The 24666-nt window shown below is 40.5% G+C and overlaps 1 protein-coding gene across 1 annotated transcript in view; it reads right to left on the reverse strand.

Annotated features, from left to right (window-relative positions):
• The window catches only part of PDLIM5 (PDZ and LIM domain 5), a 194103-nt gene that overhangs the window by 130640 nt on the left and 38797 nt on the right, over positions 1 to 24666 (reverse strand). The window contains exon 3 of the mRNA XM_056567402.1: positions 12562 to 12713. Within this exon, the coding sequence (XP_056423377.1) occupies positions 12562 to 12713 (152 nt within the window). The remainder of the gene's footprint in view (positions 1 to 12561; positions 12714 to 24666) is intronic.

A 24666-nucleotide genomic window follows, 5' to 3' on the forward strand; every position in this document is an offset into this window, starting at 1 on the left:
CAGCCAGTTTTTTAGGGGAGCACATTTACCATTAAAACAAGATGGACACAAAAATTATGCATGCTCCTTGGATGGATCCTCTTTTTTGTTTAACAGAAATCAATAGCAACATGAAACAACAGAATATGAATCCTGTTTAAAAAAGGTATCCTTTCTATTAAATGGGTACTCCGGTGGGAATTTTTTTTAATGAACTGGAGCCAGAAAGTTAAACAGATTTGTAAATTACTTCTATTAAAAAATCTTAATCCTTCCAGTACTTATTAGCTGCTGAATACTAAAGAGGAAATTCTTTTCTTTTTGGAACACAGAGCTCTCTGCTGACATCATGACCACAGTGCACCTTCCAGTACTTATTAGCAGCTGTATGCTACAGAGGAAATTCTATTATTTTTGAATTTCTTCTTTGTCTTGTCCACAGTGCTCTCTGCTGACACCTCTGTCCGTGTCAGGATCTGTCCAGAGCAGCATAGGTTTGGTATGGGGATTTTCTCCTGCTCTGGACAGTTCCTGATACGGGCATCAGGTGTCAGCAGAGAGCACCGTTGGCAAGACAAAAAAAAAAAGAAATTCAAAAATAATAGAATTTCCTCTGTAGCATATAGCTGCTAATAAGTACTGGTAGGGTAAAGATTTTTTAATAGAAGTAATTTACAAATCTGTTTAACTTTCTGGCACCAGTTGATTTAAAAATAAATAAATAAATAAATAAATGTTTTCCACTGGAGTACCCCTTTAATTTTGAGAGGGTTCAACCAATGTTCATCTAATGTGTATAGGCACCTTAAATTGTTAAAATGTGTAAAAAAAAGTAATACACATATACTTACACCCTGTTCCAAATGATTATGCAAATTCTATTTAAGTGTCACAAAGATTAAATATTTTGTTTTTCAGTTTAACTCACGGATAGCATTGTGTCTCAGGGCTCTTTTGATCACTGAAAACAATCTCGGACGCCTGTTATAGTTAGATTGCCAGGTGAGCCCAATTTAAGGAGAAACTACTAAAGGTGATGTTCCACATGATTAAGCAGAACACCATTTTCAAGCAATATGGGGAAGAAAAAGGAATTCTCTGCTGCCGAAAATAATGAAATAGTTCAATGCCTTGGACAAGGTATGAAAAAATTAGATATTTCACAAAAACTTAAGTGTGATCATCGCACTATTAGGAGATTTGTGGCTGATTCAGAGCACAGATGGGTTCGTGCAGATAAAGGCACATTGAGGAAGATTTCTGCTAGATCCATGCATTGGATCAAGAGAGCAGCTAAAATACCATTAAATAGCAGCAAACATATATTTGAAGCTGCTGGTGCCTCTGGAATTCCACGGACATCAAGGTGTGGAGTCCTCCAGATTCTTGCAACTGTGCATAAACCTTCTATTCGACCACCACTAACCAATGCTCACAAGCAGAAACGGCTGCATTGGACAGAAAAATACATGAAGAATCATTTTCAAATGTTTGATTTTGTTTAACTTCTGTTAAAAAATTATAACTTTATGTACGCAAATTAGTAGGTTTAAAATGCCCTCTTCTGACCACCTATAACTTTTTTTTTTTTCTCCAGGTATGATGGTTCATTTTGTGCACCATGATCTGAAGTTTTCATCTGTACCATTTTTGTTTTGATGGGACTTTTTGATCGGTTTTTAGATTTTTTTTTATATGGAATTTGGGAAAATGGGGGTGATTTAAACTTAATAAGGAAGGGGTTAATGTGCGTTTTTTTTGTTTTTTTTAAAACATGTATTAATAATTTTTTTTTTACAATTTTAAGGTCTTCACACATACAGTATTCTGCGCAGATTTGATGTGCAGGATTTCAAGTCATTCACTTTACTTTGAAATCTGCAGCAGAAAATCCTGCGCATCAAATCTGCACGTGTGAATAGACCCCTAGTTCCCTAAGGGGATTTTTAGGAGGAATCATAAGATTCCTCATACAGATCAATGTGGTTTCATAGAACCACACTGATCTGTGTGCTCTATGCTCGACTGATAAAACCTGGTCCTGCCAAGCCTTTTCATTCACAGCACAGCACGAAAGGAGAGGTAAGCCCTCCGGCTAACTCAGCAGTGGATCCCCCCAACCACGCCCCGCGATCGCGCTGCAGGGGGGGGCGATCCACCCCACTGCGTTTACAGGTTCCTTTAGACGCCGCTGACAGCTTTGATAGCGGCAATCTAAAGGGTTAATAGCCGGCTGCTGTGATCGCCGCATGTCGGCTATTAACACTGGCCCTCAGCTACAAGAATCAGTTAATGGCAGAAGGACATGTATACATGTCCTTGGTCATTAACCAGTTAAAAAATACTGTAATCATTAGGAGATGCCTGAAGAAGGAGGCTATATATATGACCTCCGAAACGCGTTGCTATTAAAACCCTTTTGATATGTGAGGACTTCTACTGATCATTACCTATATGCTTTCCTGGAGGGGGGAATAGTATGTGAGACCTGGTCTTACACTCCCCCCATGTGAAGTAAGTGAACCATTTCTCTGCTTCTTATGACTACCTGAAACAATTCTGCCATTTCTCCTACTTTGAGCGCTGGTCTTTTTCTATATTTGTTTTTATTGTAATCATTAGGAGGTTTGTTCTACAAAATCTGAAATATACTCTCAATAGTTGGTAACATGAGAATTATGATGACTGTTATTTACATCAATTATTTAGGCAAATGAGAAATATGTGATTTGCATAATAATTTGGAATTGTGTGTATTTTTGATGAAATGTACAATTTAAGCAAATTCTCTACCACCTACATAATGCATGAAATAAATACAAACACAGGCTTTAAACATACGAACCACCATGTGCGAAGCAGATATATCACAAGCCAAGAACTCCATTGTGCTTGAATAATAAGTCAGCAGGGAACCATTTACTGCATTCAGCAGAACTGCCTGAAACAGATTACCGTGGTGTACACGGTAGGCACAGGCACTTCATGGACAAATACACACAAAATAGTGTTCTGGTCTGAATGCCCCCGTAGTTTACAACAAAACCTTTACAGCATAGGCAAGACATCTGTGGCTGAGGGACTGGATGGCAGAGGTCTGCTTGGGATGCTGCACAGTCTTCTTAAAACTAAGTCTATGCAGGAACAAGGGAACAGCTGTGTAAAGGGCATTTGTGTGCCTGGCAGTATACCAATACAGTGTGAAAAGTTATATGTTGCTCAGTATCTCTTCCTGATCATGTACATATCATTTTTATGTGTCTATAGCCTATATTTCTCTCAGAATTAGCTTTATTTCTAAATTACCTTAATGTCGACCAGAAGCGGGGGGGGGGGGGGGGGGCAGGTCCCTTTCTTCTCCTCAGGTGATAACCACTCCCCCTCCTCCCTCACTCTCCTCAGTCACTGGTCTGGGAGTGAGGATCTGTAACACTTTCCTTTCTGGTTTTATGCTATACACAAACACTATGAGGGAGATTTATCAAAACCTGTCCAGAGGAAAAATTGCTAAGTTGCCTATAGCAACCAGATTGGTTGCTATTAGCAACTCAGTAACTTTTCTTCTGGACAGGTTTTGATAAATCTCCCCCTGTGTGCTTACAGCTTTTGCAAAACTACAGCTCGCAGCAAGCCCACACATCCTTTGAGTTGTAGTTTTGCAACAGCTGTAGGCATATGATTGGTAACACTCAGATTTACAGCAGTGTTGCTGCAGGCTGTGTTCCTCCTACTGTTGCAAAACTAGAACTCCCAGCATGCCCACACATCATTTGGCTGTGCAAGGAGTTGTAGTTTTGCAACAGCTGGAGGCTCACACACACATTGGGGAAGATTTATCAAAACCTGTAGAGGAAGAGCTGCAACCAATCAGACTGCTTCTTTCATTTTTCACAGGCCCCTTTAACCCCTTAAGGACCAAGCGTTATGATTTTTAAAAGATAAGGAGGAAAAAACGAAAGTGCAAAAACAGAATAACCCTTTCAATTTTGCACCTAAAAATCCATATGATGGCTTATTTTTGGCGCCATCAATTCTACTTTGTAATGACGTCATTTTACCCAAAAATCTACGACGAAACGAGGAAAAAAATCATTGCGCAACAAACTTGAAGACAAAACACCATTTTGTAAATTTTGGGGGCTTCCGATTCTACGCAGTACATTTTTCGGTAAAAAAAAGACACCTTATCTTTATTCTGTAGGTCCATACGATTAAAATGATACCCTACTTATATAGTTTTGATTTTGTTGTACTTTTGGGGAAAAAAAATCATAACTAAACGCACGAAAATTAAATACATTTAAAATTGTCCTCTTCCGACCCCTATAAATTTATTTTTCCGCGTATAGGGTGGTTTGAGGGCTAATTTTTTGTGCTTCGATCTGAAGTTTTAATCGGTATCATTTTTGTTTTGCTCAGATTTTTTGATCGCTTTTTATTCCTTTTTTTATGGTAAAAAAAAGTGACCAAAAATACGCTATTTTGGACTTTGGAATGTTTTTGCGCGTACGCCATTGACTGTGCGGTTTAATTAACGATATATTTAACATACCACATATGTTTATTTTTATTCAGGTTAGATATTTTTTATATGGAATTTGGGAAAAGGGGGGCGATTTTAACTTTTAATAAAGGAATGGGTTAAAGGGGTAGTCCAGGATTTTTTTTGTATTTGTCTATGCTACAGGGGCTGTAAAGTTAGTGTAGTTCATAATATAGTGTCTGTACCTGTGTGTGATGGTTTTCTCACAATTCTTCTGAGATTTTCACTCCAATTTTTATTTTTTATCAGCAGACTGCTGTCTCAGATTTTTCCCAGCTTGCAATGCGGCCGAGACCTGACTCACTAGTCAGATGATGACAGGGAGCCTGTCTGCTTCAATGGGTGGAGGGATCGCTTGGTGGGAGAGAGATCAGTTTGCAACTAATGCAACAGCTGTAGGCACCCTGATTGAAAACCACAGGTCTTTTGAATGGATGCAGCTCATTTATGTTTCAATGGGTGGGGTGGCTGATGTGTGGGAGGGAGGAAAATGGAATTATGGGATTTGTCAAAGAAAGAAAACTAAATACTACCGTATATACTAGAGTATAAGCTGACCCGAATATAAGCCGAGGCCCCTAATTTCACACCAAAAACCCAGGAAAAGTTATTGACTCGACTATAAGCCTAGGGTGGGAAATACATCATCCCCCCTGTCATCATCTAGACCCCAGTCATTAACAACCTCATCATCATCACCCTGTCTTCATCCAGACCCCCATCATTAACACCCTCATCATCACCCTGTCATCCCCCCTTCATCATCCCCGCCTGTCATCATCCCCTTATCCCACACCCCCCCTTCATCATCCCCTTATCATCCCACACCCCCCCTTCATCATCCCCTTATCCCACACCCCTCCATCATCCCCTTGTCATTATCCCATCCTCCCCCTTTATCATCCCCTTGTCACTATCCCACCCCCCCTTAATCATCCCCTTGTCATCCCACACCCCCCTTCATCATCATCCCACACTCCCCCCTTCATCATCCCCTTATCATCACACCCCCCCCCCCTTCATCATCACCACATGTCATCAGCCCCCCCCCCCCCCCACCACCCCTTCATCATCACCGCTTGTCAATGTCTGATACAGTGGTCTTCAACCTGCGGACCTCCAGATGTTTCAAAACTACAACTCCCAACAAGCCGATGGCTGCAGGGCTTGCTGGGAGTTGTAGTTTTGAAACAACTGGAGGTCCGCAGGTTGAAGACCACTGCGGCCTTCGACATCATCCAGCCCCCCCCCCCCCCCTCTCACCCCCTTTAGTTTTGTACTCACCTCCGCTCGGCGGGACGTCTGGGTGCGCTGGTCCGGGCCATCTGTGCTGCATGGACTGTCCGGTGGGGAGGGATAGTCGTTCAGAGCTGTCCATCTTCACCGGGGGGGGGGGCCTCTTCTCCGCGCCCGGAATAGAGACGTTGCCTTGACGACGACACACAGGGACATTACTCATGAACGTCCCTGTGCGTCGTCGTCAAGGCAACGTCTCTATACCAGGGCCGGGCCCGAAGCGCGGAGAAGAGGCCCCCCCGGTGAAGATGGAAAGCCCGGAACGACTATCCCTCCCCACCGGACAGTCCCTGCAGCACAGATGACCCGGACCAGCGCACCCTAACGTCCCGCCGAGCGGAGGCGAGTACAGAACTAAAGGGGGTGAGAGAGGGGGGGGGGGGGAGCTGGATGATGTCAAAGGCTGCAGTGGTCTTCAACCTGCGGACCTCCAGATGTTTCAAAACTTGCTGGGAGTTGTAGTTTTGAAACATCTGGAGGTCCGCAGGTTGAAGACCACTGAGGGCGGAGAGTTCACTCGAGTATAAGCCGAGGGGGGTGTTTTCAGCAAGAAAAAATCATGCTGAAAAACTCGGCTTATACTCGAGTATATACGGTAGGTCACAAAAAGCTAGCCACAGTGTTATAGTAATCTCACGACATAGCCATTTAGCCCCAAGACAAGCGCAGATCCTTCCTAAGCATGTCCATTACTGCCTGCCAGGTACGTACTAAAATCACCTTATGGTGGATAACCCCTTTAATGTATGTGTTCTTAAATTTTTATTTTTTTTGTCGTCCCCTTAGGGGACTTTTAGGAGGAATCCTTTGGTTCCTCATACAGATCAATGTGGTTCCATAGAACAACATTGATCTGTGTGCTCTGCGCTCGATTAATAAAGCCTTGTTTTGCTAGGCTTTATCATTCTGAGTGCAGGAGCAGGCACAGGAGGAGAGGTAAGCCCTCAGGTTACCTCCACATCTTCAGTCACCAGCTTCTTTCATCATCTGCTCACAGGCAGCAGTGTACTCCCGCCCCTCCCCCCCCCCTTCTCCTCACATGATTGTGAAGTAAACACAGACAGTGAGGGAGCCGATCACAGCAGCTTTAGATATGCAGACCTGTCAATCATGAAGTGGGTCCATGACGTAGGTGATGATGAGTGGACACAGCAAGGCTGGTATGTATTTCTTTGACTGTCTTTTTCAGTATGATGTATTTTTGATGTATGATGTATTTTTTATGAAAGCAATTGCAAAACCTATTGGTTTTACATGCTTTACAACATATCAAAAGTCTTTAAATGGGCACTGTCAGATATAACTATCCAAACTTTAATACACAGAACAGTAATGTAAGCAAGACCAAAAAGGTAGAAGGAAAAGTGTAAGTCAGCATGTCAATACTTGTATTCTGCAGTGTGGTGGATTCGCTCCCCACATGTGTTTTGGTAAATATGATGTGTGCATATATATTTTAAACATGAAAATATGGTATGCATATTATAAATTATATTACAGAGAGTGTTCTTTCATCTTACATGTATAACAAAAGAACATCCTTTTTTCACTACCCATGTTCTTTTCAAATCCCTTGCCAAAAAGAACTTGTCCAGCACAAGGGATGAAAGACAATCCAAGGTTTATTCAATTCCAATTAAACTTTCATCCAGGGATGAGTTGCTCAGAACATCAGCTAAGGTGAATAAACCTTGAATTGTCTTTTATTCCTCATGCCAGGCACCCTCCTTTTTTCTCATCTTTCATCTTCCTACAGCTTTATTTGAAATGAACAAGATGAGGTCACTGTAACGCTGACATTTTCTCTTAGTGAGGCCCATAATTGTAAGCATACACCCATCAGATTACAACCACTGACTGGGGATGGGAATACCACTCATTACTGACACTGGTACTTGTCAAGGGGGAAGTTATATTAGGGCATGTGAACGGTCACTTGGAAATTCCGAAAACAGCTTAACATGCGGGACTATGCTGTTACTTGCGAATTACACTTATACCAGCTGAAAATATGATCAGCCATGCTGAAACAAGTGTGTGGCATGTTTGTTCAAATCCATCTGATCATTTGCCTTTTTGCAAAAGCTTACTGTGAATTTTTTCTCTTTTTAAACCACCGGTTAGTTTGACATGTTGCTGGCAACATCTTTTGTTCGAAGGATCCCATAAGACTTTTGCCATGTTGTAACTGATGAAAATCACAGCTTTATGCTGGTGCTACCGTGCTAGTTTGACGTTTCGATTCTAGTTTCATTAGACTGTTGACCATTAGACTGTCTTTACTATTTATTCATTGCTTAGAAATTGCCATCCCCTACCAGTTGACTATACTTTTTTTTTCTACATTCCAGGCTATTCTGCATACCATGAACCTGGGGTTCACATCTCTATGAGACAATGTTGACAATTCTGCAATGGAATTCCACACGGAGATTACGTTGCAGCAGAGTCTCATTGATTTCAATGGAATTCTGCTGCGCTGTCCTGTGCCAGAAACATATGGCGAGCAGTTATGCCGGTGCTCCGATGGACAGCCAAGTGCCTTTACTTTCACTTTCCTGGGGAAGACATAGTATTAGGATGCACTATGAAAAGAAACCAAGCTGATAGCGGCAGTATGATGCTCTGGGAAACTTTGACTTGTACCACCTAACATTGTTGAAAACCAAGCTCACCCCATCAAGGACACAGTATTCTGTAATAGCAGTCACCTCCTTCAGAAAGATAATTCACCCTTCCATGCTTTAGGAAAAAATGTTTCATTGTGGGTTAAAGGACAACTGTAGTGGTACACATTTATATATGCCCGTGCCTCAAAAACAAACAAAATAAACTGATACATACCTTTCTACGAGCCCCCGTTGGTCCGGCGCAAGCCCCACGGTCTGGCAGTGCTGACGTCATTCCACTTCCTGGGGACGGGGACGCCACAGAGCCATCGGCGTATCACCGGCCGTAGTGATGTCCCGCCCTGGGCGGTGAGAGGCTGAGCCCACTGTCACGTAAGGAGCTCTGGCCGGCTTCTTACATAACAGCGGGCTCAGCCTATCACCGACCATGGCGGGACATCGCTACGGCCGGTGATACCCCGATGGCTCTGCGGCGTCCCCATCCCCAGGAGGTGGAAGGACGTCAGCACTGCCAGACCGTGAGGCCTGTGCCGGACCAACGGGGGCTCGTAGGAAGGTATGTATGAGTTTATTGTGTTTATTTTTGAGGCCCGGGCATATATAAATGTGCACCACTACAGTTGTCCTTAAAAAGGAAGATGACAAAGAATTCAGGGTGTTGACTCAAAGTCCAAAGTCCCCAGATCTCAATCAAATAGAGAATCTGTGATATGTATTCGAAAAGCACTTTATAATCTTAAAGGGGTACTCCAAACAGTTCCGAACACTGGAGCCAGGAGCTCGTGATGTCATAGCCCCACCCCCTCATGACAGCACGCCCGCCCCCTCAAAAGTCTATGGGAGGGGGCGTGATGGCTGTTACACCCCCTCCCATAGACTTTCATTGAGATGGGCAGGACGTGATGTCATGAGGGGTGGGGCTATGACGTCAGAAGCTCCCGGCACCGATTCCAGCGTTCGGAAGAGTGACCTATTCTTACTTTAATATAGTGGTACATTTTTGTCAATACTTGCAACAGTTCTTGTTGAAAATTTTCAAATTTTTTTATTTTTCTAACTTTGAAAATCTCTGCTTGTAAGGAAAATGGACATTCCAAATAAATTATACATTGATTCACATATACAATATGTCTACTTTATGTTGGCATCATAAATTTGACATGGTACTTTTAAAAAACATTAGAGGGCTTCATATATAGTAGCAATTTTCCAAATTCTCTCAAAAAATTCAAAATCAAAAATTTTCAGGGGCCAGATGTTTAAAGTGGATTTGAGAGGCCTTTCTGTGAGAAATCCCCCATAAATGACCCCATTATAGAAACTGCACCTCTCAAAGTATTCAAAATGACATTCAGAAAGTTTGTTAACCCTTTAGGTGTTTAACAGGAATAGCAGCAAGTGGAAGAGAAAACTCAAAATCTAAAATATATGCAGTAACATATTCTTGTAGCCCCATTTGTTTTTCATTTTTACAAGGGGTATAAGGAAAAAAAGCCCCCCAAAAATTGTCCAATTTCTCTTGAGTATGGAAATACCTCATGTGTATGTAAAGCGCTCTGCGGGTGCACTACAGGGATCAGAAGGCAAAAAGCAACTTTGGGATTTTCGAGAGAGAATGTTGCTGAAATGGTTTTTGGGAGGCAAGTCGCATTTAGGAAGCCCCCATGGTGCCAGAAAAGCAAAAAAACAAACAAAAAAAAAAAAACACATGGCACACTACTTGGGAAACTATAAATCACACAAACATAATAAGGGGTACAGTGAGCCCTAAAACCCCACAGGTATTTGATGAATTTTCATTGAAGTTGGATGTGAAAATGAAAAATTAGATTTTTTTTAATTTTTTTTCACTAAAATGCTTGCGTTACCCCAAATTTTTCATTTTCACAATAGGTAATGGGGAAACAAATTTTGTGAGGCTATTTCTCCTATTACCCATTGTGAAAATGAAAATTTTGGGGTAACACAAGCATTTTAGTGAAAAAAAAATATTTCAAACATTTTTCATTTTCACGTCCAACTTTAATGAAAATTTGTCAAACACCTGTGGGGTATAAAGGCTCACTGTACATCTTGTTACATTCCTTGAGGAGTGTAGTTTCCCAAATAGTATACCATGTGGGGTGTTTTTTGCTGTTCTGCCATCATGGGGGGTTCCTTTATGCAACATGCCCCCTAAAAACCATTTCAGCAAAATTTCAGCAAAAAAAACATTTCAGCAAAATTCTAATTCAAATTTTGCTCCATCTATTCTGAGCATTGTAGTGCGCTGGTAGAGCACTTTACGTCCACATATGAGGTATTTCCATACTCAGAAGAGATGGGGAAACAAATCTTTTTTGCACTATTTGGGGAGCTTTTGTGCCACCAGGGACTGTTCTGCACTGTGTGGCCAGACCGTACCCCATGTGCAGACTGCGCTTATTGATGATCAGTGAATTGTTGCTGAGCAGCTTTTTTTTGCATTTTTTTTTAGTGGTTGTTTGTGGTCCGTGCCACCAGCGACTGTTCTGCGCTTTGTGGCAGGACCGCAAATTCTCCCTCCTCCCCCCCCCCCCCCAAAAAAAAATAAAAAATAAAATAAAATAAAATCTGCCACCTCCCCCTGCAAGTGCTGAAAGCCAGTGAGCCACGGCTCACAGGAGGAGAAGGAGAGCAGCGCCTGCGGGTAACATGATTAGTCCGCCAATGTGGGTACAGCGCTGCAGCTGATTCGGTGGATTAGTTCCCCAGCGCACTGCGGCTGATAATTCATTCAAAAGGGGGGGGGGGGGGTTAGGGGGGAATGAGTGGAAAGAAAAATAAAAAATACTGTCAAACACTGTGGAACCGCCATAAGTTTGAAAAATACCATGATACACATTTTTGGTCATACTGCCCAGCACCGTTAAGGCCTTGCTCTGAATATACGCCATAGACTGCAATACTGTGTTGTCTGTACCCCAGCCACTGCCTAATGTATTCAACAATATGGGAGTCTAAGATCAATGACTAAAGATTATTTAGAAGTCTTCTAGGTGTCAAAAGCCTTACTAAAATCTAGATAAGCAATGTCTACTGCACCTCTGCCATCTATTATTTTAGTCAGTAAACCCATGTTGTTCCTCATCTTGCAATCCATGAGATTTTAGATGTTCCCCAATCTTATCCTTTAGTATGGTTACCCTTAATTCCCCCACTATTAATGTCAGACTTACTGGCCTATAGTTTCTTACTTCCTACTATCTTTCTTGTGAATGGGCATAACATTAGCTAATTTCCATTCTTCTGGGATGACTCCTGTTACCAGTGATTCATTAAACATCTTAACGGTTTTGCTAGTTCACCGCTAAACTGATGTAGAATCTCTTCCTTTGTAAAGACATATGCATCAAATTGTTAAATTAGTCTCCCCCACTAACTGAAGTCCTTTACCTTAATTTTCTTCTGTAAAAACTGAACAGATGTTTTTATTTCATTTTCCCATTTATATATTCATAATCATAATTCCTAGTCATATTAATTTATTCTAAGCACAAAAAAAGCTCAGTTCACACATGGCTTGGTGGCTCTATCAGCAGCCCCTGTCTCAGAATTTGCATCCAATACAGTTTTTCAAGTAAAATAAAGAATGGACACCTTGCCCAAACCAAACAAGCTCTGTTGTAACACAATCTCAGGCAACACTGGCAAAGCAATGTGGTTTCCCTTACATATAGAAGCCACAATATGAATGTAAACCGAGCATAAAGCTAGTCATACACAGTAGATTTGTGTTGGTTAAACCAGAAATTTCAGTGAGATAGGCCAGACATCTAATGTGTATGATTGCCAAGTTATCCCTAACAGATAGTTGGGGCAGAGAAGGATTGGGGGTGTTAGATTGCTAATGCCCGATCCTTTTATTTCCTGAGAGATAAGCCACCACCAGAGAAATCTGGCAGCATCTTTCTCCCCACCTTCTGTTTAGAACACATATATCCTCAGTGAACTAGGCACATACTGTACATAGGATGATCAAGATCGATAGCGGTCAGCTTGAGGAGCATTCATCTGCCAGCTATCTTATGTGTATGCAAATTATGGCCAGCTTTAGTCCCTGAATTGCCAAAACAAACAAAAGATTAAACTTACTTTTGAAGGGTCAAACTCAATGATCCAGTGCAAGCTTTAATCTTGTTTTGCGCCTCCAAGTGAGTCATTCCGTCAGTGCTTATACCATCAATGCTAAGGACCACGTCACCAATACCAATGTTTGCTTTAGCAGCTTTTCCTCCGTCATTTAGCTAGTTAGGAAAAAAATAAGAATACATCAAGATAAGTCACAAAGAAAAGTCCTACTTTAGAATTTTCCCTAAATATTATAACGGAACGGTTTATGATGCCACACAGGCAGTAGATGTTGATGGTATTTAACAGATGTGGAAGGCAAAGAAGTTTGAAGGTAAACTGGATTTTGAAAGGTTGCAGGTTAGAACATATATAAGCATTTTTTCCCCAGTTTATTTGTTTACATCGGTGTTTCCCAACCAGGGTGTCTACAGCTGTTGCAAAACTACAACTCCCAGTACGCCAGGACAGCCTTTGGCTGTCCAAGCATGCTGGGAGATGTGGTTCTGCAAACAGCTGGAGACACTCTGGTTGGGAAACACTGGATTAAATGCAGATTGCTAAACTTGTGCTGTAAAAAAAAATAAAAAAAAAATAAAAAAAACAACCATCATAGAATATGTTGGCAGATAAGAACCATTTGGCCCATCTAGTCTGCCCAATAATCTGAATACTATGAATAGTCCCTGGCCCTATCTTATATGAAGGATAGCCTTATTCCTATCCCACACATGATTTAACTCCTTCACTGTATTTGCAGCGACCACTTCTGCAGGAAGGCTATTCCATGCATCCACTACTCTCTCAGTACAGTAATACTTCCTGATATTCCTGCATAAACCTTTGCCCCTCTAGTATAAAACTATGTCCTGTTATGGTACCTTTTCATTTAACAACCTGTGACTTTTTACTTGTGTGGGTGTCTAACATGCATCATATAAAATTACTTTTACATTTAAGCCCACATTAGCTTTTAAAGCACCTTTGCAATTCCAAGCATATACGGTATGTATACTATAAATGACATTAAAAAAAATAAAAAAAACACAAATAGCAGGTTTGCAATTTGTAATTTTATGCATACATTAGATCATACAGATGATAATTTGTCATTCTACTAGATTTTCAGCTATGTGTACATTAACATTGTAGGCCCAATTACTAAAGGGAATCTGTCAGAGTCACCTGCACTAACCTGTTGGTACAGGCATATAGTGCAGGTGACACTAATGATAACGACACTTACCTATACCCGATCCATGGTCTTGTTCATCAGTTATCTTCCTTATTCTGGCAGCAGGCTTGGTGCACGGCAGGAGCACGCTGACATCACCACTGCTGCTTCCCCAAACCTGCTTTCAGCGATGCCCACTGGAGAAGCACTAGCTGTGACGTCAGCGTGCTCCAGCTGTACACCAAGCCTGCTGTCAGAATTAGAAAGATATGCGTTATACATGGTAAAATCTGCTGACAAGTTCCCTTAAAGAGTACTTGTCATGATCTTGTTAAATTTAATAATCCTACCAGTTCACTGCCCCATCATGATAAACCACCCCCTGCCTTTATTTTTTATTATCGTTTAGTTTTCTAACTTTATATTGCTCTGTATTTTCTGCTCAGTCTCCGTCAGATTCACAGACTGGGAAGGGGTGTTCCCCAGCAAGCTTTGACATCATCTGAAGCCAAACAGGGGAGAACTTCCTCCCTCACTCTGCTACACACAGCCCAGAGCAGTTCAGTGAGAGATGAGCTATGATTGGCTATGGCTGCACACACCCACCTCAGCACTCAGGACTGCATTTCTGGATTTTGGACTTCTGTGCAAAGATAGGAGGAAATGTGCTCTGGACAAGTAGGGAGACACCTAGTGGCAGCTTTTTTAAACACAAATAAAACATAGAAAACCTAAGTACATTCAAAAGATTTATTTACCATAAAGGAGTGCAATAGCAAATAATAGTTTAAACAACAGTGCACATTTAAAGGATATAACAGTGTCTTGAGTTTTTAAGCAGCTTCTACACTGAATACAAGTTATATAAACAGTATAAAATAGATTCTGGTACAAAAATTTTTGCTATAGAAAAAAAACTGCATACCAATTTCAAAATTATTATCATTCGTTGTATGTCAGTCATATCTGCCCATGATCCAGAGGCATATTATAAAATAAATGTAGGCAGTAGTAGTAGTAGTAGTAGTGAGTCGGCACTCGTCACCTTGGCGTGGTGCTCGTGGACAGGTAAGCAATAGGTAGATAGAAGGAATCCCACAACCCGTGGGAAGGTTGACCACTGCACGAAGCGGCGGCTGACATGCCCCCTCAATACAACTCTATGGCAGAGCTGGAGCGCTGCCTTCGGCAATCTCTGGCTCTGCCATAGCGCTGTATTGAGGGGGTGTGTTGGCTGCCGCTTCCTATGGTGGTTCCGTACAGGAGATTGCGTTGGGCCCTCAGCGATCGGTAGGGGATACGTTTTTCAGGACTGGACTACTCCTTTAAAAATTGTATTTGGGAGGGAGAAATAAAAAAAAATATATTTTTTTTTTAAATCCTATTTCTGTGTAGCATTGCTGTGGAGAGATTTGGATGAGATCTGGATGCTCTTCAAAACAGTGCCAGTCACTATGGAGTGTGTGTGTGTGTGTTTTTTATTTATTTTTATTTTTTGTTCCTCATATATAATTTTCATTTTTGTTTTAATTTTGTTTAGACTCCAACAGTGATACAGTTCCAACAGTTAGGAACTTCCCTGATATTTATGAATGTAGATATCATTGTACAGATATTCTTTTGAGATCAGATTTTAGAAGTAAAGTCTGTCTGTATTAAATTTCTTGGTCTATACTTGTTTAGTTAAGCAAGGGATCCAAGTGACATTTGCCTGATACAGTAAGTGTCATAGCGCTGATGCCTACACGTAGTATGTAATCGCACTGTAATGGGGATAGCTGGAAAATGCTGTGTCTCCACAACTCATGGAGAAGGAGCATACATCCACAGTTATATTGAAACCATATTTACAGTCTGTAATGTTAGCATGAAAGCTGAGAATCATCCTAGCCAGATACAGTTTCTATGCAAATAAACATTGCTGTCATATCTAAGGTTGTAAAACACTCTAAATTCACTTGTTATTTTAAGACTAGATAATGTCCATAGAGAAAGATATTTACTTCCTATACATACTTTATATTGAAGTAAATGAGCCATAACTACTTTAATTGTGATATATAAGGACTAGCAGGTGTCATGCACAGTTTAACATTCCATGTGGTGGCCAAGTGTATCTACAACAGTATTATAGGGCTCTGTATATTGATGAAAGTGTCATTAAATAGGCTTCTGTTTAACACTTAGCCATACACTATAAAGGAATCCATTTATCATATACTTTATGAAAAGCTATGGACAAGCACATTTAAACAGATGCCTTTGACAGGTGCCATACAGTGGATACAACTAAAAATAACCAAATACACCAAAAGAAAAATACAACTTTTGACCAGATATCTGGTCCACAGCATTAATAAGGATTAAAGGGGTTATCCAGGAAATTTTTTTTTTTTTTTATATATCAACTGGCTCCAGAAAGTTAAATAGATTTGTAAATTACTTCTATTAGAAAATCGTAATCCTTTCAGTACTTATGAGCTTCTGAAGTTTAGGTTGTTCTTTTCTGTCTAAGTGCTCTCTGATGACACGTGTCTCGGGAACCGCCCAGTTTAGAAGAGGTTTGCTATGGGAATTTGCTTCTAAACTGGGCGTTTCCCAAGACACGTGTCATCAAAGATTACTTAGACAGAAAAGAACAACCTTAACTTCAGAAGCTCATAAGTACTGAAAGGATTAAGATTTTTTAATAGAAGTAATTTACAAATCTGTTTAACTTTCTGGAGCCAGTTGATATATAAAAAAAAAGTTTTTTCCTGGATAACCCCTTTAAACAGATTTGTAAATTACTTCTATTAAAAAATCTTAATCCTTTCAGTACTTTTTATTTGCTGAAGTTAAGTTGTTCTTTTCTATCTAAGTGTTCTCTGATGACATGTGTCTCGGGAACTGTCCAGAGTAGAAGCAAATCCCCATAGCAAACCTATTCTACTCTGTGCAGTTCCTGAGACAAGCAGAGATGTCAGCAGAGAGCACTATGGCCAGACAGAAAAGAACAATTCGACTTCAGCAGCTGATAATTATTGGAAGGATTAAGTTTTTTTAATAGAAGTAATTTACAAAATCTGTTTAACTTTCTGGAGCCAGTTGATATATAAAAATAAAAAAAATAAAAAAGTTTTCCTGGAATACCCCTTTAATAAAAAAATAAAGTCCTATTTCCTTTAGAAAGAAGACCGTTTTTTACTATATGTGAAAGATCTTGTATGCAAAAACATTTTAAGAAGTCTTGAAATATTATAAACATTTTTGGCTAATTAAATATCTGTGAATGTTATGTTAAGATCTTTTCTCCAGCTCTGAATGAAATCTTATACTCCTATAACATTACAAACAGTCAATTATATAGTACAAAAGAGAGAGTGTTACCTTGGCTTCTCCAGCCAGGTTAGGTAATTAAGAGTAGTCTCATGGAATAATACTTATGCCCTATCCACAGGATAGGGGATAAGTTTTAGATCACAGGGTTCCGAGCGCTGGGGCACCATACAATCTCCTGTATTGAGCCCTGGCTCTCCCATGGAACGGTGTGTCAAGACACCCGTCCCCCAACCACTCCCCCTCCATATCACAGCGGGCACGGCGTCATAGTGAAGCCGGGACCCGCCTCTAATAGCGCGCAGCGGCTAAAAGCGAAACCGAAAGTGGCCGGCTAGCTCAGTCGGGCTGTTCGGGATAGCCGCGGCTAATCGCGGCATCCTGAACAGCTGACAGGACAGCGGGAGGGCCCCTACCTGCCTCCTCGCTGTCCGATCGCCGAATGACTGCTCAGTGCCTGAGATCCAGGCATGAGCAGTTATGCGGCAGAATCGATCACTGGTTTCTTATGCGTTTTTTTTTTTATTGGAAAAGGGGGGTGATTCAAACTTTTAATAGGGGAGGGGTTAAATGATCTTTATTCACTTTTTTTAGATCATAAAGATCATTTAACCCCTCCTCTATTAAAAGTTTGAATCACCCCCCTTTTCCCCCCCCCAAAAAAAAAAAAAAAACAGTGTAAATAAAAATAAACATATATGGTTTCACCGTGTGCGGAAATGTCCGAATTATAAAAATATATCATTAATTAAACCGCTCGGTCAATGGCGTGCGCGCAAAAAAATTCCAAAGTCCAAAATAGTCAATTTTTGGTCACTTTTTATATAATTTAAAAATGAATAAAAAGTGATCAATAAGTCCTATGAATGCAAAAATGGTACCGTTAAAAACTTCAGATCACGGCACAAAAAAAAAAGCCCTCATACCGCCCAATACACGGAAAAATAAAAAAAAGTTATTGGGGTCAGAAGATGACAATTTTAAACGTATTAATTTTCCTGCATGTAGTTATGATTTTTTCCAGAAGTCCGACAAAATCCAACCTATATAAGTAGGGTATCATTTTAATCGTATGGACCTACAGAATAAAGATAAGGTGTCATTTTTACTGAAAAAGTACTACGTAGAAACGGCAGCCCCCAAAAGTTACAAAACAGCGTTTTTTCTTCAATTTTGTCGCACAATGATTTTTTTTTCCGTTTCACTGTAGATTTTTGGGCAAAATGACTGACGTCATTACAAAGTAGAATTGGTGGCGCAAAAAATAAGCCATCATATGGATTTTTAGGTGCAAAATTGAAAGAGTTATGATTTTTTAAAGGCAAGGAGCAAAAAACGAAAATGCAAAAACGGAAAAACCCCCGGTCCTTAAGGGGTTAAAAAGGTTTTGCATGCAGGACAAAAGTTTATTCAAGTGGAACTATCATTTTCATAAACTTTTTATATGTCATAGTGACATCTCATAAGTAAGTATCAGTGGGGGTACGAGTTCTGAGACTGAAACCCCACAATTGCTAGAATGAAGGGGCAGAAACGCACTACTTCCCCTATGTGCTTGAGATGAGCTCCATTATAAGACTATGGGGCACATCTCATGCAGTGAGAAGGAGATTGCAGTATGCTGGGGAAAGAAGTACTCAGCCATGCTTTTCTCCCCAACACCTCTAATAATGTGTGAGGTCTGAACTTGCTGCAGTTTCAAAAGTTTTTTTCAATTGAATGGGGGACTTTAACCAATTATACCAAACAGGCAATAATAAAAATTTTCATATGTAGGTTGAAACACAGTCATTAATCAGAGACTTAATACTGGGTAAGGAAAATCCAAACTCTGTTACAAAGGTGAGGTTGTAGAAGACCGTTTCAGAGTCATACACATGGCAAGACTGATAACAGCTACAATGTCTCTCCCATCTAAGATTTTAAAGCGCAACTGTCACAAATTTGTACCCCCATAAACTAATTGCAGGGTAATTACCCTCCAGGTATACCTTTTACTGCTTTCTAGCAGCTTTTATCAGGCTGAATGTCATCGCTAGGACCGTTGTGTGATTGGTCCCAGCACAAAGGCCCCTTTATTATTCTTATCCTTTATCTCTATCTATCTATCTATCTATACACACATACACACACACATATACATACAGTGGTCCCTCAACATACGATGGTAATTCATTCCAAACGACCCATCGTTTGTCAAATCCATCGTATGTTGAGGGATCCGTGCAATGTAAAGTATAGGAAGCTGTACTCACCTGTCCCCGCCGCTCCGCACTAGGCCCTCACCGCTCCCGCTGCTGTTCCAGGGGCTCCCGATGCTGTCCCGCTGCTCCGGTGTCTTCTTCGCGATCCTCCGGTGTCTTGCGCATCTTCTGCAGGGTCCGGGCCTCGCTTTCTGGTGACATTATTACGCTGCTGCGCCGGCGCGGCGTGCGTAGTGACGTAATAACGACGCCGGAAAGCAAGGCCCGGACCCTGGAGAACATGCGCAAGACACCGGAGGATCGCGAAGTGGACCCGGAGCATCGGGAATAGGTAAGTGAACCTGCTGGGGCACATTACACTGCTATCCGACAGCAGCTTAAGCATTTTGTGCTGTCGGATAGCAGTTAATGCGATGGCCCCGACATATAAAAGCATCGTATGTCGATGCTGACATCGACATGCGATGGCCTCTGAGAGGCTATCGTATGTCAATTTCATCATATGTCGGGGCCATCGTAGGTCGGGGGGTTACTGTATATACATACACACACAGACAGACAGACAGACCCGCACGGCGTGAGTTTGTACTTTAGGGTGCACACCCTAATGCAATAGGCTGTGCCCGCCTATGACTGAGCATTGTGGAGGGAACACTATGTGGCTCAAAAGCAGTGAGAGCACCGAGATCATCTTGTCACTACCCTAAGGGTTTAATTTAACAAAACCATGAGGGTTTACAAAAATAATTTGAAATTATGCTTTAGATCCTTGATGTATAAGAATTTTTTTTACAAAACTTTTTAATACTGAAACCAGCCTTCTGTGATATATCATACATAAAATCAAGTTTATTTTGTTTGTATTCTATCAAGTCTGAGTTGGTTTGTGCAAGAAATCCTAAACTCCTCTGTGAATTTCAGGTTTGTTTGTTATGCATCTCATCCAGTTAAAGAATCCCCAGTCTAGTTATTAACTGCTACAAAGAACGCTTTACTTCTATAAAATTTCACAAAAAAATTCCTCCTATATTTTCCTTAATGGAACGTTTGGCTCACAGGACCACATAAAATGGAAAAAGACATATACATTTATTAGATGCAATTAATGTCTTAGACCAAAATGTTTGGGAAGTGAACCAACATCTTATCTTTGTGTAAATATCATTGAAGCCGCACATAACAGCAAAATTGAGCCACAAAGTTGAATTATTGGCTACACAAGTGAATCCATCCCCCTTTATTCTTTTGCTGCTAGTTCTATTTACAATAAATTGAACGCTTACACTTTAAACTTCATTAAAAGAGGTTGTCTTATCAATGTTCTCTTAGCCTCCAAGAAAACAGCTGATTTTTTAAATGGGTACTCCGCCCCAGGCATTTTATACTCTATCCAAAAGGATAGGAGAAAAGATGTCTGATCGCGGGGGTCCCACTGCTGGGGACCCCCACGATCTCCCTGCTGCATCTGGCGTTCATTTAGAGCGCCAAGTGCAGTGCCACGCTCGTGATGTGCCGGACTTCACGCCCCCTCCCATAGACAAGCATTGAAGGGGCGTGGCCGTGACATTATGCGTGGGCGTGACGTCACAAGCCTCTGCCCTGCTTTGTCAGTCATCTGGTTTGCTCCGTGCACTGGATGTCTGGGGTGAAGCAGCAGAGATCGCGGGACTCACATGATCACACATCTTATCCCTTATCCTTTGAATAGGGGATAAGATGTCTAGGGATGGAGTAACCCTTTAAGAAAAAAAAGCTACAGTCAGGCATTTTACCTGCAACAGTCAATAAAGGGCACATGTAGTGTTTCATGGCAGTCATTCAGATTATGGCATTCTTTGTATTAAAAGTACAAGCTAAATCAACCAAAATAACAGTAATACAAAGCGGCTCCCCAGGGATCTGGGAGCTACTTCTATAATGGCCATGCCCTAATAGAGAATATGGACTGGTGTTGTCTTCCTGAGACAGCACATTTAATACAATAATTTCTAGAATTCATACAATGAAATACCAGTGACTTGTTTTTGTGGGCAAAAAAAAGTTGCTGCTCATGTCATATAATATATCTATAAAACTTGACGTTTGTGGATATGTTCCAGCAAAACTTCCAAATGGCTGGAGATATTAAGAAAAAAAACTTGGTACACGTTTCTTAGATGTCAACTAAATATATAGAAGAGTTCAATTAACCATAACTCACCTCCCATTGTGAGGGTGGTGGTGGGGTTCTCCGAAGTCCCATGCAAGTCTATGGGGACTTCTAGTACATCTCCTGAATGCCTTACTCCAGGGCTGCAGAGATTGCCCAGGACTTTTGAACATCCTGCTGTCTTATGGCAGGCAGGTGCAGAGAATAGTTGGGGAAGGTGGGTGGGGGGGGGGGGGGGGAGGGATTATGGAGAGAGAATAATTTTTACTTTTCCTCTTCCACAAGGTTTAGGTAGGAAGACCAAGCATTGACAGGTACTCTGCTAGTAAAGAATAAACCTATTCATGCTTTTTTTTTTTTTGGTGGTGAACTTCCATCACAATTAACTACTAGCCTCATAAGGAGTCAGTTTTTAATAAGTGTATGGCCCAGAATCAAGACTACGATTCTCTTAACCCCTTTTCAAAATCTGACAATAACTTTGGAACGCTTTCACTTATGAAAGCAACTCTGAGATTGTTTTTTGTGACATATTGTACTTTACATTAGTGGCAAATTTTGATTGATATATATTTAGCGTTTCTTGTAAAAATAAAAAAATTAGCATTTTTCTCGATTTTAAATTTTTTGCTCGTACAACAAATTGTCATATGACAAAAAGTCAATCAATGATTAATTCACATCTACAATATGTCTACTTTAGGTTTCCATCATTTGGTAAACATTCTTTTACTTTTTTAGAATGTTAGAAGGTTTATAAGTTTAGAAGCAATTTTCCAGATTTTCAAGAAAATTGCAAATCTGATTTTTCCGGGACCAGTTCAGTTCTAAATAGAAGAACAAGAGGGTAAAAGTAGACTTTGACGCCTGTCCAAACAGTTTCAGTTTTGGATCAAGACCTATGCAGAAATACTTTTTCAAAGGATGAACAGTTGCCACTCTTCCCACTGGCAGGACCAGTACAGGATCTTGAAGCTAAGAAGTTGTCTTACCAAGCCAATCTTTTGGTTGATCTAACTTCAGATATGGGCTTGTGCCTTGTCAGGATGAAAATCATGTTAAAAAGGTTATTTAAGTCTTAAGATACTTTTCAAGAAAGTAAATGGCATTAAGAAATGGTTACATGTGTTCCCAATATAAGCAATATCTTCCAACATTTGTTCTTTTTATGGTTTTATTTATTTTATAAGCCAAGCAAGCATTCTTCATGCATTCTCCTAATATTAGAAGCTCTAAACACTATTTTGTGAATTTCAGGAGGATACTACATAGACAATATAAACTACAGAGACTGCAAAGAAAAATAGAAATAAAAATGGAGGAATGAGGAGTTTGTTTCACTTACAGAATTCTGTGTTGCAATTTGATCTTGAATGTAAATGCAATCACAATAGTTAATAAAAATACAGTTCATGAAACTTCTCGTACACTGGAATAGCTCACAATTCATAGCGTTAAACATATGCCTTGTAGGAAAATGTCAGGCAAATATTAGACGTCCTATGAATGGTATAAAAAGAACCCTTTCACGTGCCAAGCCACATGAGAAAATAAATGTCTCAGCACTTGGGAGTAGTTTACTTTTTCCACTCTATTTAAGCCACAAGCGTTTAATCTAGACTAGTTGCATTGTATAACCATTTTACATCTTAAGAAGTACAGTATTCATTCGAAAAACTCTAGTTTTCTGATACAGGACAATTAATTTCATCAAAAGGAATGTTACCCTAACATTGTGCATTGGTACCCCTCAGTTAAAGACAGAAAAAACAAACAGAAGTCTCATTGAGAGTTACAGAAATCAGTTGGCTACAGTGACTGTCTTACAAGGTTGTGCAACAAAACCCAGTTCAGTTCAAGTGCCATCATTTTTGCCCAGATCAGCTTCATTGTTTTGGTTTTCAATTTGAATCTGTTGAACCAAATTCAAAACCAATGTCCAATTTTCATCAGTTCATTTTTTTTAGTACATTTTTATTCATTATTACTTTTGTGTCAGTTTGTAGATAAGCCACCGACTTATGAGTTTTTCTAAGAAGGCATAACTCCCCTCTCTATACTGTAAACACACGAACACTGAGCGGAGTGTAAATGTGTATGGGGGTGATTGTTAATCCCCCTGTGCAATGGAGGTGGGGACTGGTATACAGAGCTTCCCTGATTCTTTCCCCTTCTGCTCTCATATGCCCACTCACCTCATAAATATGTATTGTTTAAAAAGTGATTTAAAAAAATATATCTATTCTAAAAAAAAGTAGTAACAATGGTGGAGATTTATCAATTTGTGTCTGTGTGCAGTCACTTTGCTGCCTTTTTTTCCCTTTTAGTTTTGCTTTGTATTTGGCTTATGTGTGCCAAACTTATCAAAAAGGCACACAGACTGAGAAATTTTGCACAAATAAAAAAACTTCTGGTGCGATATCACTGTTTCTTTTTAAAAGCAAGGCAGAAGTGGTATGAATTTGCGTCTTTTTTACATTTGTGCATTAGTTTTGCGCCTTTTTTAAAAAAGATGCAGCTAATAAATCTTGTCCACTGCAGTCAGAATGAAGCACTGCATTCACTGTCACTTTTGCCAGTTAACTATTTTGAAATTGCAAAAAAAAATAAAATAGCGCAAAATCTTCCTGCACACAAATTTTGCTCCAAACGGCAGTCAAAGAAATTTCAGGAAGGAAGTGATAATTCTCCCCCAATGTCAATTTAAAAGTATTCCATTAAAACGTATGTAAAAAGCACACGTGACATATCCTATGTCCTTAAATGAAACAGGCAGCACTAGTTAATAAATAGGGCTTAAAATGACACACATTATAAAATTAGTTGGCAGTATGTTTTTTTCTTGTCAAGTTTGTGATAACTTAAAGGAGTAGGCCGGCGCGTACTTCTAATTTTTTCCCGTCCGGGCTGCAAAATTAAAGAAAACAAACTTTCTCTTACCTGCCAACGAGCCCCCAGAGTTCCGGTACACTCTGGTACAGGTGTTTGGTCCCGGGCTGTATTCTTCTTACTTCCTGTTAGCCCGGCACGTCACACGGAGCTTCAGCCTATCACCAGCCGAGGCGGGACATCGCTGCGGCCGGTGATAGGCTGAAGCTCCATGTGACGTGCCGGGCTAACAGGAAGTAAGAAGAATACAGCCCGGGGACCGAACACCTGTACCGGAGCTCCGGGGACTCGTTGGCAGGTAAGAGAAAGTTTGTTTTCTTTTATTTTGCAGCCCAGATGGGATAAAATGAGAAAAGTATGCGTCGGACTACTCCTTTAACCCCTTAACAACGCAG

Source organism: Hyla sarda, chromosome 1 (genome assembly GCF_029499605.1).
Source record: "Hyla sarda isolate aHylSar1 chromosome 1, aHylSar1.hap1, whole genome shotgun sequence".
NCBI lineage: Eukaryota > Metazoa > Chordata > Amphibia > Anura > Hylidae > Hyla > Hyla sarda.